This window comes from Passer montanus, unplaced genomic scaffold, assembly GCF_014805655.1.
Source record: "Passer montanus isolate IOZ18808 unplaced genomic scaffold, ASM1480565v1 scaffold49, whole genome shotgun sequence".
NCBI classification, from domain to species: Eukaryota; Metazoa; Chordata; class Aves; order Passeriformes; family Passeridae; genus Passer; species Passer montanus.
Genome location: NW_024369818.1, coordinates 6464165 through 6480324, shown reverse-complemented (window position 1 = coordinate 6480324; position 16160 = coordinate 6464165). Strand labels below are relative to the sequence as shown.

General features: G+C 43.3%; 2 protein-coding genes across 6 annotated transcripts in view; one reads left to right on the top strand and one right to left on the bottom strand.

Annotated features, from left to right (window-relative positions):
- Window positions 1-883: 883 nt before the first annotated feature.
- On the bottom strand, window positions 884-15657 carry ZC4H2 (zinc finger C4H2-type containing). Of its 4 annotated transcripts, none has more exons than XM_039722498.1 (7): window positions 15509-15657; window positions 14726-14777; window positions 9203-9374; window positions 7767-7939; window positions 6478-6640; window positions 2242-5353; window positions 884-2020 (listed from the first exon to the last, which is right to left on the bottom strand). In XM_039722498.1, exons 2-6 carry the CDS (start codon window positions 14737-14739, stop codon window positions 5240-5242), a joined length of 636 nt encoding a protein of 211 aa, XP_039578432.1. In that variant the 5' UTR covers window positions 14740-14777; window positions 15509-15657; the 3' UTR covers window positions 884-2020; window positions 2242-5239. The 4 variants fall into 4 exon arrangements, with proteins under 4 accessions (XP_039578432.1, XP_039578433.1, XP_039578429.1 ...); XM_039722499.1 differs by lacking the exon at window positions 15509-15657 and adding an exon at window positions 14878-15096; XM_039722495.1 differs by lacking the exons at window positions 14726-14777; window positions 15509-15657 and adding an exon at window positions 12104-12388.
- ZC3H12B (zinc finger CCCH-type containing 12B) overlaps window positions 15277-16160 on the top strand; it is a 24305-nt gene continuing 23421 nt past the window's right edge. Inside the window, exon 1 of one of the 2 annotated variants that reach the window (XM_039722492.1) lies at window positions 15277-15566. The gene's annotated coding sequence lies outside the window, so the exon portion shown is untranslated. Of the gene's footprint in view, window positions 15567-15698; window positions 16155-16160 lie in introns of those variants that run through there. The other variant, XM_039722493.1, reaches the window with a different exon arrangement.

The following is a 16160-nucleotide window of genomic DNA, read 5'->3' as shown; positions in this document are numbered from 1 at the left end:
TTTTCAAGTTGTATCTGTATTTGTAGTACCAATTAAAAAAATGTGGCCCAAAGACATAAAAATTAGAAGAACTGTGAGCACAGGACCAAAGATGCCACAGGCCCCACAGCTGCAAAATCATATTTTCTCCCTTTTTCGAGCGGCTCCTGCTGCCTTCACACAAATCACATTTTCTCCCCTTTTCAAATCCTTTATATTTATGTGCTTTATATGTGCTGAAGTTGTATTTGTATTTTTAAGCCCCTATGTATTCGTATTTGTAGGACCAAAACAAAAAATGTGGCCCAGAGACATAAAAATTCGAAGAACCATGAGCACAGGACCAAAGATGCCATCAGGCCCCACAGCTGGGAAATCATATTTTCTCCCTTTTCCAAGCCCTTTATTGTTTCATTTACATAATCTATATGTGCAGAAGTTGTATTTGTATTTTCAAGCCCCTATGTATTCGTATTTGTAGGACCAAAACAAAAAATGTGGCCCAGAGACATAAAAATTTGAAGAATTGCGAGCACAGGACCAGAGATGCTGTCAGGCCCCACAGCTGGGAAATCACCCTTTATTGTTTCATTTATATAATCTGTATGTACAGAATTGTATTTGTATTTTCAAGCCTTTATGTATCTGCATTTGTAGGACCAAAAAAACTGAGAACTCTGGCTAGGTTAAAACCTGATCTCCTTTTCCTTTCTATTTCCTTTTTTCTAAAGCTCCTTTGAAGGGATCTTTCTTTCCCCTTATTTATTTTAATAAAGCTTCTCTAAAGGTGTAACAGAATTGTGGCTAAGTGTATTCTGTAAAATCAGAGAGCTGAGTTTTACCACCTGGGCTTCTTAGTAGCATAAGCACATAACAGATGTGAAAGTACTCTGCAGAAAGAAAGCATGACATGAAACAAACATTTATTGAAAAGGACTGTACAGACAAATTAAACAGATCTCACACTCTTACTCCTATGAGGCACAGGAGTAAAATACTTAAAACACAGAAGCCAGTGAAAACACCAGATATTGCTAGAATACCTAAATATTAAAATGAAAATGTATTCTGGAGGAATTAGAAAACTGTAAAATAAAAGAATAAAGCACTTTGTATTTATTTAAAGTGCTAGTGAAGTCCTAATTTCTTGAATAGTATGCTATTTAAAGTAACACATCAATGTCTATTCTTTCAAATTTAGATTATGTAAATTGAAGCCACTGTCAGGTTCAGTCAGGGTCCTATTTATAAAGCTAAGGTTGAATTCAGGATGTGCAAGTATTTAAATTTGCCTTACATTTTGTCTGTGGTTAATCATGTCCTTGACATGGTGTCCTGGACAACTGATCCACCCCAGCCTGGGTATGAAAATTTCTATAGCAAAGCATTTAGGTACAGTACAATGTTTGCATCCTTTTACTTATGAGCTGAGGGTTGATGGCAAGGCGAAAGGCTTGGGATTTTGTTTTTTTTCTGTTTGGTTGCAGAACAACAGGACTGTCCTTTGAGGCAAGTGATTAACAAAGCCCTGGAAACCATCTTCATCAAGAGAATCCAGTTCTTTTGTTGTTACATGGATACCCTTTTAAAAACACAACTACAAAGACAGGGTTAAACCAGACTTCAGTAACATAAAAGTCTCCTAAGCTTTGAGGAGGGTCTCATTGTGGCTACTCAGACAATTTGACCCAAATAAGAATAAATTTAAGCGAAGTGAAGAAGTATCCACAAGGACTTCAGATACAAACGAAGAAGCCATTGTTGCTCCATGAAGCAAAAGTGCAGTAGACTTGTGTTAAGAGCTGCACTTCAGACAGCTTCCTCTTCTGTCTGATACCAAGAAATCAATATTTCATAATTATTCCTCCAGTCTCTTGAGAGAGTTGCCTGGGAGAAAAGAGCCTGGGGCTGTCACGAGAAGAGTTCTGTTCAACTTCCATGATTGTTCTGTGAGAGAAAAGAATACTCCTTCCCTATGAAAGACACTGCTTCCCTCCCTGCCCCCACCCCATGGTCTCCTAATACATAATACATATTTTACCTCCTTGAAATGGCTAGAATCATGGAGTATCTCAAGTATGAAGGGATCCACAAGGATCATCAGGTCCAACTCCCTGGCATTAAACTGTATGGCTGAGAGTGTCATCCAGGTGATCCTCAAACCCTGACAGGCTTGGTGCCTTGGCCACTTCCCTGGGTCACTGGACCAGTGACCAACCACTCTCTCAGAGAAGAACCTTTTCCTGGTGTCCAACCTTTTACCTCCTTGAAATGGCTAGAATCATAGAATATCTCAAGTATGAAGGGATCCATAAGGATCATCAGGTCCAACTCCCTGGCATTAAACTGTATGGCTGAGAGTGTCATCCAGGTGATCCTCAAACCCTGACAGGCTTGGTGCCTTGGCCACTTCCCTGGGTCACTGGACCAGTGACCAACCACTCTCTCAGAGAAGAACCTTTTCCTGGTGTCCAACCTCAACTTCTCTCAATGCAGCTTCATTCTGTGTCCTCATATCCTGCTGCTGGTCATCAGAGGGGGATCAGCACCTCCTCCTCCTCGGCTTCTCCTGCAGGAAGTTGTAGGCTGTGATGAGGGCACTCCTCTTTTCTCCAAACTGAACAAGCCAAGTGTCCTCAGCTGCTCTTCAGAGGTCTTGTCCTTGAGACCTTTTGCAGTGTTGGTCACACACCTCCTCTAGAACACTTTAATAGTCTGATGTCCTTCTTGCACTGAGGAAATCCCAAACTGTCCCCAGTGCTCAAGGCCTCACCAGTGCAGTGTACAGAGAGACAATCAGCTGGCGATGCTGTGCTTGATGTACCCCAGGTTGTGGTTGGCCCTTTTGGCAGACAGGGCACCCTGCTGACTTATCTCCAGTAACACTCACCCTCAGCAGTGCATGCTATTCATATGGCAGAATTTTGTCAAGGATGTGAAAATTTGTAAATACTAGTACAATTGATGCAAACCCAGTGTGTCATATTCACTTAAAAAAAAACAAAAAAACCCCAAACCCTAACCTTGTAAAACACAAGAGCCCATGAGACTAATTAAAAAAAGTAAAAGTACAAAACTCTTGTACTAAATTAGGAAATGGTGCATCCTTAAGTATACTTCAGTTCAGGGATCTCCCAAGAAAGAAAGAACCTGGCAAAGTAACAGTAATGTGAGAACAACTATGACTAACCCTACCTATTTCAGAACTGTAAGATGAAGTCTCTACAAATCAATCCTCCTATTCACACTACGTCATTGCAGACCATTCACCCACTCCATTGTCACTACTTCTTAAATTTATGTACAACTACCATTAAAGTATGCTGCTCTCATGTATGCACTTTGGGCAAGTCCACATACTTCTTTTAACTCTGTGCAGTTTCCCTTCAACTCCATAGGAATTGCTCTGAACACAGAACACAGCATGTGACCACTCTGATATTTGAAACAGTAGAATCCAGTATTTGTGCTACAAAACATGCATAACACACTATTGCCATTTGGAGCATGGAGACTATCTTCCATTATTGCTATCTCACAGACCAAATCCCTGTTATTCAGCTAGCAGAATCTTCTCTTCATGTAATTTCAGGGGCAGGTGGTCCACATTCTGTCTGCTGTTGACAGATGTTGATTTGAATATGTAACATTAAAATGGGGGAATATCTCCTGAACCTGGCTTAAGTTTTAGGAATATATTCAGTAAATCAATCATGTACTCTGTGGCAGACTTAGGAAATTAATGGCAATGTATGTGATTTGGCCACCAAAATTGCATCATGTGGATTTATTACAGTTGCCAGCATTTGGCAAAGTTCTTGGAGCAGACTTGGGGCTTCTCTGTTCCTCCTGTGTAACAAGCCAAATCCCCAGTATAACCACTCTGACATAACAGTAGAGAGAAACCTGGGCTAAAGAGAGAAGAGTGTGAACAAGCAGTTCTTGTGTCCCAGAGTTAGTAAAAAGAATATTTAACACTTGAGATCAATTTAGGCAACAAAGGTGGTCACAAAACTGGGATTAGAGATGAGTAAATTTCAAGGGCCAGTTCTGTAGGTGGATCACTGCCATCCTCCCCATTGCAAGAATTTGTTACATTACATGAAAAAAAGGGAAAGACATATAGGGAGTGATCTAATCCAGATGCTTTAGTCAGGGTTCTTTTGGCACACAGGGAACAAGAAAACAAACTGGCCTGAAGTAAAGCTTATTTGAAAATTACCTATTAAAAGACAGAAAAAATATAAAGTTTTGGTTGAGGGAGGACAATGACACCAAAGCTCATTGGTTCTGGAGAAATATATAATTTTTAGTTGACGCTGTTCCTCATGCATGTTCCTGAACTTTCCTATGCTCCAGTGGAGGATATGTCTGCCAGATTCTGGCCGTAGAAACCAGGAACAGAAGACATGCAGAATGGCTGATGTGCAGTCTGTGCACACAGAGATCTGAGATATATCATGCATGTTTCCTAGAGAACCACGGTGCATTGGTCAGCCATAAAGCCTAGGAGCCCATTAATACAGTTCACTTCAGCCTTGTTTTTAAGTCAATCAGTCTTCTGACTGCTGCAAATAATAACCTGTTAAGATGTTAAAGCATCATTTTTAAAAATTCATACACAGCCAGCACCTTTCCAAGTTTTAAGTCAAGTTTGAGGGAATGGTACAATCAACTTCAGTAAATCAAAACCCATGTGTGTCCTTAATGCATTGATTTTCTGTATAACAAATCTCATTTTCCCTGAACATTTCTTGTTTAAAAAGAGCTCCATTGGATACCTAAATCTACCCAGTCTTACGAGATAGGAGAACAAATTGTTCTTCAGTGAAACAAACAGACAGTCTGCTATTTCAGCACTTCAAATAGTCTCCTGTTATCAGGAGAAAACAGAATAATCTTTTAGCAACATCTGTTTTTTAAAAAGAGAACATAAAAGCATTTGTGGTAATCACATTTGGTCAATAGAAATAGCCTGACATTTAGGATACTTGCACAAAGAATTCCAGTTTGTTTAGGAGTACAAAAGATGGAGCAATTGAAATGTTAAACTGTAGCACCAGTAATATTTACTTTCCTAAAACCAAATCCTAAAGACTGGAAGAAACTTAGAGCAGGAACATTGTGCTTACATTGCATTTAAATAGAAAACAATGAGACAGTCATACTTGAGTCTGCAATTCAGTAAAGTCTGGGCAAATTTGCCATTCTACTGGAAGAGTACTGGGACAGGTCACACAGCTTGTCAATCTCCTGGATTTCATTCATCCTGTTTCCTCTTGGGCTTTTTGGGATTCCGAGATCGGCTCTTTGCTTTGCAGAGTGGACAAATGGGCGCGTTCCGGTGGATTTGTTGGTGACACGACAAACACGCCTGAAATGCAATTGGTTACAGACATCAAAGTGGCCTTGGTACACAGGTTATTGAGTATCACACTCTGCCTTACAGCACAGACAAAAACAAGGCTCCTCTCCTGCAAAGGCAGACTGCTGCTGCGTTCTATACAATCTAGGTATGTGGATTGTAATTTCAGGCTTACTGAAAAACAGGAGCATCTCATTGAACAAAAATTACATTTCTGCAGACATGTGGCTCTTACATGTATCAGTAACTTTAAATTCTATTTTGTGTTGTTTTCAGTGATGTTTTAAAGGTGTTTACCTGCCTAATAGCTCACTGAGTCAGAGAAGTGACAGTGACGGCCAACTGCAATGTCACAGAATTGAAGGCAGGAGCAGGTGACTGGATGAATTCCACATATTTAACATAAGGTACAGAACTCTACCCTTTTGCTCCAGACTAAGCCCTGTAATTTATGTTTGACTGAAGCCTATTGCTTGCAGAGTGGCTTTTCAATTGCCTAACTACAGACAGTAAGTATATTACTTTGGGGTGCACCTACATCAGTTAGCCTTCTTAGTGACTCTGGAACCTGGGTGGGAGGAATACCCCTATGTAACTACTTAACTCTTCTCACTACCTAAGGAGCTGAGTAAAACTGTCACTGAAGTGCCTGTGGCTATGTTACATTAATCCACATGTTACTCTTGAAGATCCCCAGTGAAGAAACAATCGCTTTTTCTGGTAATTTACACCATTGGTTAATTTCCCTCATAAAATATGTGTGCTGCTTTTAATATGACTCCATATGGCATTAACTAAGAGCCACTACTAAACTTATCTCCCAGCACCCACCACAAATTACTTTCTTTTGCCAAGATTTTTTCTCTTTCTTACATGCCCAAGTGAAACACAAGAGGAGTGGGAATTGACTACATGTTTGCTGAGGGTGACTTTAAGTCCTAAAAGATTCTTATCCTTAACACTTGATGACTGGTGCTACTACTTTAGTCTACTGCTTGCTCTTGTTTTGAACCACTGCAAGGAAAATCACAATCAGGACATGTAATTTTTCCTTTACACAAACATTAATCACTTTCTAAACATAATGCATGCCAATGACAAAAAAGAAAACCCAGCACATTCCATCTCCTGACCTTCATTGGAGGTGGCTGCTGTCTGAAAGTTGCTGTCTGTCTGGTGTCTTGCTTCCTGGCCACCTGCAGCTGTTGGGCAGCTGCTGCAGCTGCAGCCAGAGACTCTGGGATGGGAGGCTCCTGTGGTTCTGTCTGCCATTCTGCCTTCTGCTTTTCAAAGTAGCTAGACAAAAGAATGACAAACAAAAAATGTAACCACCTTCTGGAGTATTTCATTAGTCTGTAAAGGATATTTGGTGTAAAAATACAGTGGATCACATTTCCCTACCATGTTCCTCCACTAGAGTCAAACTGCCAAATTGCCTACACATTGACTAGATCATAAATAGAATATGTGGTGATTTCTTCTGCATTTCTACACTTCAGCCAGATTCCAGACTGGATATAAATCTAGTAAGGTGAAAAATAGACAACATGTATAGAAGAAAAATAGGCAACAGCTTCAGACACACCTGTGCCAAACAGTTTTTCCATTTTATTCTGTTAAAATTAATAACTTTCAATAATAACTGTTTATTAATCTGTACACAACAGATTAATAAACAGATCAATATATTCTTTGTAGTGTTAAGGTGTTTGGAATGTAAAACAACATTTCTATTGAAATACAAAGGAAATCTTGAAACTGTGTGCGTGTGTAAACGATATTAATTGTGCTGGGCAATAAGAGCAATACATGCTTTTTAAAACATCCCTTGCATTTAAGACTCGTCTGTTAAACAAAGGGCACTGTTCTTTGAATAGTAGCTAATTCTGCCCTGCCTAGGTTATATGTAAAAATGAGACTATGATTTATTATCCAAATCCATTCCACATCTCAGGGAAACTTGTTGACAGTCACAGGCATTTGGCTAAAAGGCACTGCCATTGCAGGCAGCAAAAAGTAAAACTCTGACTAGGAGCAGCACAACCCAGCTGAAGAATAACTTGGTTTGTATCCCTCTTGTGTATTGCCTCCTACTACTGCTTGCTAAAGAAGTAAATTTCAGGGAAAAATATAAAGATAGAAAAAGCAACATACAGTATAAAACCTAGAAGGCCAACAACCACCCTTGAATGTTTGCATGTGGTATGTAGAATTTGCAGCTTGGAATAACCTAAATTTAACCTGGAACAAATTCAGACTGAATGTTATGAAACACATGTCCTCCACGTCCCTTTTTTGTTAACTTTTGTTTTCATGCTTACCTCCTGGGTTGTTTTTTTCCACATACCAACAAAATTAAAATGAGAAAATGACCAGTAGAATTGAAAGAAAGCATAAAGCCAGATAATGCTTGGAGACTTACTCAAGGGACAGTTTCTCTTCCTCTTCACACAGGTCTGGCAGCCTCTGCAGGCCCAGAGTCATTCTCAAGGCATCTACGTGCTCCTTGAGGGGCTTGTACTCCTCGTGGAGCCGGCGAGTAGATTCCAAGAGCTTGTTAAGATCGTTCTCAGACTGCTTGATAGTGTTCTCCATCTGAAACAGGAGGATGGGCATGTTTTTAAAGAACTGTTCCCCTCCGACTGAGCAGCAGATTGTACCAGAAAGAGGAGATTTTTCTCACTCAAGTTGCAAGAGATTTGAGATAATGCAATAGTAAAACAAAGACTTAAGGTATTGAGAGGAAAATGGGCAAAGAAGAAGCAACAGAAAGTGACATATGAGATGCATTTTCATTTTTAAAAAGTGCACTCAACCTATAGGACCTTCTGAACAACAGAAAAAGCAGAGAGACAGGCTAGAAATAAAGTCAGCAAGTGAGGAGCTATTGAAGACTCTCAAGAAACACTAAACAAGAGCTTAAAGTAGCACAAACTAATTTTCTGTGTTTCTAAGATACCTGAACATTGACTGGCAGAAGTTAACAAACAAGCTAAGGAAAGGTTTCTGCTTCTCTTACTGCAGCAAGCGGGAAAAACAGCAGAGAAAAGACAATCTGACTGCACAAAGAGAGGAGGATGAAACAGAGGCTGAGCTTATGCAGCTGGACAGGGGAGCAGACATTTGAAGCCATAAATAAATTCAATCTGCACATCCAGTATATAGCTTGTACTTTTTCACTTGTTGGAGCCTTTTTCTCCAGTGCAACACAGATACCTTCAGAGCTAAAAACCCCATGTAAGTGCCATAATATGACATTAAAAATGTATTTAAAAATATATTCCCTATTTAGCCCCTCTAACTGGCTAGTCTTATAAATTTATAAATTTATAAATTGCTGTTTCTCTTATTTGTATTAATTCATTTCAGGCTCAGGCTGGTGCTTGTTGATGTTTGGTGATTCCACTCCGCGATGAAGGTCAGCTCTTACTATGAACTTAACAAACACTATGTATTTTCTCAAATCTCTTAGTCCCACCTAGCTGCCAAAGTTTCTGTTTCTGGGTGCTAAATGAGAAAAGACTAACAGGAAGAACTGTTTTCTATGGGACAGCTGGAGTGGTATCACTGCGGCTACTGGTAAAGACATAGCCACAACAGGCTTGGTTATCTTATCTATCCTCTTGGTGCAACAGCTTATTATGCCAGCATTATAAAATATCCTGCCCTACAAAGGGAAAAACCAATTATCCTGAGGTATATTTACTTTGCACTCTCAGTAGGATCCTAGGATGGTGTTGTAAAGTGCACGTTATTGAAGCAGTGATGCTTCACTCATGTGCACAATTCCACAAGCTGTGGGATGATTCATGTGCAGCTGTGTCTGAGTCAGGCTGTCTGAGCTGGGCTGTCACATACCACATTAATGTCAGCGTGGATCAGTCGCAGCTCCTCCACGTGAGCCATCTTCTCTTGCAGCAGCAGGTCCATCTCCTGTTTATATTCTTTCAGGTGCCTCTCCTCAGACTCCAGGGCTTCAAATTCTGCTTTCAGTCTTGCCTTTATTTTTTCCATCTGCAAAGTCTTATTCCTGAATCCCAGTGACAATTAAAAAGATAGAGAGACAACAGTAAGTTACTGACACATTTTTTTGTGAGGTGTCAGTTTATATGGGATTAGATAGATGAAAGAAGGCAATAGCAGCAATAGACAAGAATGAGACTAAAAGTCTCTGAGAGAAGGTGAGGTACAAGGAGAATACTGAATTCTAATGCCAGCTCTTTTGCTGAGCTTTTCAGTGGTAACAGAGTCCTTGTACTGAATTATGAAATTAATAGAATGTTGTCAGGTTTTGACAGAGCATGGCAGAAAGCAGGTCAGTCACTTGGACAATTAATTATGGCTACATATTCCAAGTGTCATAGCTAGTAATATGACCTGGGTTCCTGCCTCTCTCACTTCAAGAGTTTATAAAGCTGCAAGAGATAAAACAGTACCATAAAAAACTTTTACATACAATATGTATTCAGAAGCAGGTGGTCTGGCAGGGATAACATGAATGAGAGATTTAAAACAGAACAATTACAAAATTTCATTTCTGTGGAAGTATTTAATGCATATAAATAAGCATGTGCATATATGCTTGGATTGTGGGCATCCAATGGGTTTACTGAAAGAAGTATTCCCTTGACTACAAATTATATGTATTTATCTATAGTTACAGATATGGATATAGAGATCAGATTCCAGATTCAAAATCAGGTTCCCACATCCGTTCAAAACCCAGCTAAGCTGTATCATAATACATTATAGAATCAACTATACAAATGGGCAAGTTCTTTGATTTTGTTCATGAAGACGTCTTTCCCCTCTGTCTGTAGAATACGTGAATTGTGGTTTAAAATAAAGTCTGCTTAATCTATCAAAGGTGAACCTGTAAACTTAAGGAAATCTCATGTTTATCTTGAAGGACATTCTTCACAGAATGCAAGCTTCTAATGAGTAAATAAGTTTATTTGATCAGATTTTGTTAAGGTGACTTAAAATGGACATCAACATTGCAAGTAGGACTGGCTTTTTGACACTGATTTTTTTAAAATTTAAAATACAGTCAAGTAACATGTTTGATACTTCATTGTACACTAAAGCTAAATATCACCTTTGCTCTACCTTATACCACAAAATAACAGCAAAAATCCATCAAGTGCAGTTAATATATCACCTTTGAATAAGTTATCTGAAAACTGAATGCACTGTAAATTTCCAAATACAGGATACCACTCTCACTGAAAAAAAAAATTAAATTAAGTGTTACAGTAATTGGACCACACACTGTAGTAGGCCATACTTAGATCTGTTTTCTAAAACAGAGCCTGTGCACCAGTTGAGTACAAAATCATTGTTCTTACACTGCCACATCTCTTTCTACAAATAGTTTGGGGATACTAGATGGACAAATATTTTTGCTTGATCTTTGTGGTATTGTGTGAAGAAGGCTGAGGCCCATAGTCTGCTGCCAAATAAATTGTTACACGGATAAAGTGTGCTCCTTAGAGATGCTGTAAGCAGCCGAAGTGCCTGTGATCACCGGGAGCTGGGATCCCTCTCTCCTCTCTCTCTGCCGGCCCAGAGATGCTGTAACCAGCCAGAAGTGCCTGTGATCACCGGGAGTGGGATCCCTCTGCCAGCCCCTCTCTGGCTGTCATGCCCAAACCCTCTCATGGCTCGGGTTTCGCAGTCAGCATGCCTTCCACCTCCCAGCTGCGTTCAAAACCACTGTTCTCTCTAAGGTGTTTTGGCTCCAGGTAAACAGACAGCTCAGGCCTAATCCTGAAAATCGGTGCCCTGAAGCAAGGAGTGGAAACGCCCTGCCTGAAGTTATGAAAATCGTTCCCGCTGTGGGCAGGTGCTGCGCCCTGCCTGGCTTTTAATGAGCGCCCTTTTCCACAGCATCCCGCAGCTCACCGTGTGCAGGACGCTATATACAAATTCCCGGTGTTTTGCACTGCGTGAACCGCAGCCCGAGGCAGCTCGGGCCTTGTGGCAGGAGGGCAGGATGAACAAGCCCCGGTCCGGAGTGTCCCCGTCCCCGAAGCAGGGACACCTCGGCGGGGCTCCCTCGGCCGCTGCCGCCTTGGCCGAAGGCAGGGAGGGCAGAGAGGGAGAAGCCGCTGAGGCTCAGCCCTCACCCCGCACGGATCCACCGCTCCCCTGAGGGCCTGCCCTACCGCCGCCCTCCGCGGGACGGACGGACGGACGGACAGACGGCTGTCCTGCCCCCGTGGGGCTCTGCCGCTGCCGGCAGCGCTGCCCAGCCCTGTCCTGCCCGAGGGCACGTCGGATTTGGGCGTCAGACTCTGCTTCCCTTGCCATCCCCCCTTCCTTCTCAGCCCGACTCCCGCCCGGGAGTGAGCGAGGCAAAACAACAGAGCCTCATGAATACGAAATGCTAATTCAGACGACTAAAAAACAACAAACAAACAGTGGAAGCCCCGCACAGCCGCGGCCCGACACCACTCCCCCCGCCGCCGGGGCCGCTCCGTCCTTCCCACCAGCACTCCGCCTTCCCGGGCCAGCGCTCGGCGCTGCTCGGCAAATGCGCGACCATTACCGCCCTCCCCTGCGCATTCCAGCGGCGATCCCCAGCAGCAGATGCTCCCTCCCTGCCTGGAAAAATGTATTTTGAGCTCTCGTCGTGAACCCGGCGGTAGTTTTCTTTCCCTCAGCAGCACAATAGGTACTTTCAGATGGATGCAACTCCTCCGCTCCCCCGAGGAAAAAGCTGCTTCATGTAAGCGATGGGGCACAAAGCGAACATACCTGATCTCCTTGATGCTCTCGAGTTTGCACATTATTTCTTGCTCATCTGCCATGCTTTTTACTCCCGATTTACACCTCCCGTGAAACGTGCAAAACGCCCGGGGGTAAAAAAAAAAACCGAAACCAAACCAAAACAAAAAAACCATACAATAGACACAATGTAGTCACCCCCTCCTCGCATATGGGCTCTGAGCCTGTGCGGCAGGCTCTAGTGGGAGCTGTGGGACTTCGAGTCCGAGTTCCTATTGCTGCCCAGGCAGAGAGCTGCAAAACGACTACAACACCCACAAGGCAGAGCAAAGCTCGCCTGCCCTTCTTCCTGCAACTACATTTTAAATCAATTTGTCACACCTCATTATGCCAGAGGTTGTTAGGAGTGCAAAAAGAGCAGAAGGCTTCCTTCTGAGATCTGTGCAATGCTGAGCATTTCGTTAAAATATGCACTAAAAGGCTGTGATTTTGATTAAAAGCTTTGACAAAAAGGGATGCTGTAGTCATTACTACTACAATGCTGTTTTCTCCTGGATGCTATGAGTTTTCTACTGAATGTTCTAATTGCTCACCAAATCCAATCTTTGCATTTCTCTGGAACTGATAATGAATAAGCAGCATTTGTGAATAGACGAGGTTTTGTGAATTGATGTTTTAGTTACTTTCTTCATTATTTAAGGACTTCTCCATATACTGTTGTGTTCTTAAATAAAGAAAAGAGTAGATGAAGGAAAACAGTGATAGCAGCAGCACCCTCCCCATAATGCTACAGCTTTTGTAAAGAAATTAGAACATAAAAGGTCTTATCCTCATGTAACTTGAGTCAATTGCAAACTCTCTCTGCCTTAAAAATTGAAGACTGTAGGATTGAGCCCTAAGTGAGCAGTGTGCTGAAAGGGGGAAGGCTTCTTCGATGCATGACTTAAATAGATGAACTAATTGGTTTGAGCTACAGTCAGCCAGTGAATCTTGTTGCTAAGACAGTGAGGGAGGGAGAGCAGGCAGGGTGAGGACAAGAGGGAGAGAAGGAAAATGCCCTTGAATGGGAGTGATGAGAATCCCAGCCTACTTTTGCACTGTTTATCCTACTTTTTGATTCCTGGTTTTACAGGCTAACCTAAAAGGTTGAGGGCTGAAAGTGAAAACGCAAGTTCAACTTGTTCCTTTACTCTGCTTTGAATGACACTAAGAAAAATCACTTCACAAAGTGTTATAATTCAGCTGGAAGTTCTTAGGAAGTAAACCCACCCACAAGCCTTAGCAGTTATTTTTCCTTTCCATGTTTTAAAAAATGAGATAAAATATTATATCTCCACATTTCAAAGCACTTCAAAATGGTCAAAAAGTTTGACACTTGCAGTCCCAGCACATACAAATTGGAAGCATTCAACTTGTGCTTCATGGCTTTGGTCAAGTGTTTTAATGCCTGTGTTTCAATTTTTCTCCTAGACAAAGTGGGTCTGACAGTTCTTTATATGATCTTAAACCACCACAGCGGAATGTATTATTTATTCTGGTGCTATTTATAAACTTTGATAAATTTTGGGATGCAAATTTATCCAAGGTCAGTTTTTCCCAGCACGTGGACTGGATTTTTTAAAGAAAGCTAAGGTACTTAGGACTAAACTGACACTGAAAAAATATTTCAGCTGATCCTGAAATATTCAACCTTTTTGTTGTTGCTCGATCCTTTTTAAACCAAAAGACAACAGGCAAATAGATTTCAAAACAAGTTGCAGTATTATGCAGAGTGAAACCAAGGCTAAAATACTCCCCTACTTCATTGAGCACAGGACTGAATTTTTGTGCAAAAATCCCCAACTGCTTCCATATAACAGTCTAACATCAGTCCACACACTTCAGCATTATGGCAAAAATCTAGTTCAGAACAATTCCAACTGGAAGAATTTTTTTTTCTCCCTAGATAATTATCCCAGCTACAGCAATTAATTCTACAAGTCTGGATGTAGTGATGCAATGTAGGGCCTTTATAACTGAACTATTAAATATTAAATATTCTAACTGCATTTTTTTAAAGTGCAACATGTTTTATGAAATAAATAGCATTTCAAGTAATAGAGATTGAAGACTAGTGGAGAAGAGCCCCCAGTAAAACATACAACAGAACTGAACTTGGGTTAATATACTGCTGGATTAGGTACAAGTCACCACCATAGGGAGAATGTGCAGCAATATTGCAAAACCTAAATATCAGAAAATGGATGAGTCAAAGTGGTGCAACCCAAGTCATGTAATTTGCTTTAAATTTAAATTTCTTAACTGGAAATAGATTCTTTCTGTAGCCCATTGGGATTTTGAGCTTTCAAAATATACTCTTCAAATTTGACAGATTTTTTTCCTATGAGTGGGTCACCCCAATTTCATAAGTTAAGGGAAAGCTGGAATTGATTTCAGAATGCTTCGGGAAGCTGGAGGCACAGCAACACTGAAACTGATAGAAGCAACTACATGCTAGCCCTGAGATCTAGTCCTTAAATATCAATGTTTTACACAAAGCCTAAAGTATTTGCAAATTTTATTAATCCTGTGCCAGAGCACCCTAGCTAGGTAAAGGTTTAAGTGCCTGCATATGTTAATCTTGGCCCATCCCAAAGGTATGCCTAAATATACCTGAATTTGGTCATGTCCTTTATGTCATCCTGCAACCCTGTGACCTGCAAAACTGGGAAAACACGATATTCAGTAAAGCGATGTTCAGTAAAGCGATATTCAGTAAAGCGATGTTCAGTAAAGCGATATTCAATAAAGCGCCTGGCACCCACCCGCCCTCCCTCAGCTCCTGCTGCAGCTCCAGCCAGGGATGGGATGTCCGTGGGGACAGCGCCAAGGGAAAGTCTCCCTTTTCCCACTCTCTTCGGAGCCCGACCGCACAGACACCCCGGGGCTCGCTCCCGCCGTTCGCTACTCCCCAGCCGGTGGTGCCGGTGCCCGTTCCCGTCCCTGTCCCCATTTCCCGTCCCTGTCCTCGTTCCCCGTTCTCCTCCCCGTTCCCGTTCCCGTTCCCGTCCCTGTCCCCATTCCCATTCCCCGTTCCCCGTCCCGGTCCCTGTTCCCGTTTCCCGGTCCCCGTCCCTGTCCCCGTTCCCTGTCCCCGTTCCCTGTCCCGGTCCCCATTCCCATTCCCCGTTCCCTGTCCCGGTCCCTGTTCCCGTTCCCGGGCCCGGTGCGGCGCGGGCGGCGATGAGGCGGCGGCAGCGGCCCCCGCGCTCCCGTCGGCGCTGAACTCCGCGCCCGCACTTCCTCCATCCCTCCCCATCCCGTCCCGTCCTGGCTCTGCTCCTCCACGCCCCCCCTCATCTCCCCTTGCTCCGGCCAGCCCTTCCCCCTCCATGCGGCGGGAGCGGCCGGAGTGGGGCCCGTGCCGCGGCCGCGCCGAGCCCCGCCGTCCTTCACCTCCTCGCCGCCAGATCCCGCAGGGAGCCGCGGAGGGTGTCCATAGCGACAGCAGCGGGTGAGGCTCCGGCCGGGGGAGGGGGTGCCGAGGGCGGCTCGGAGCGGGGGAGCGGCGCAGCCCGGCAGCGGAGCGCTCCCCTCCCCCGGGGTCCCCGTGCGGACTGACCGACCGACCGACCGACCGACCGACCGACCGCGCTCCGCTGCCGGGGCTGCCAGGGGCCGCTCCCGCCCGGTCCGTGGCGTCCCTCCCCGCTGCGGGGCCGCTGCCCGTGGCTGCTGCCGCCTGCCCCTGCTGGGCGAGGGGACGCGCGGCCTCGGCCGGGAGCGTGGGGGAGCCGCCGGCCGTTGTGGCAGGGCAGGTGGAGCGGCCTGGGCAGTGGGGAGCGGAGCCGGGGAATTCGCCGTCATTTAGGCACTGGAAGCTCCAAGGAGGGATTGTAAAGGCTGCGCTAGCGCGCTGTTAAAGAAGGTGTTGTGTCTGAACAAAAGAACAATGCAGGAAACTTGCATTAATGAAGAAAGGTGGTGAAATAAGGAGATTACTTTTGCATAGGGTACCTGATGATTTCAACTTGCATCCTTCCATTTTGCTTTATAATGCAACTGTGAATAAGGAACTGCTCACTCATGCAGAATGCTTGAGGTTTGA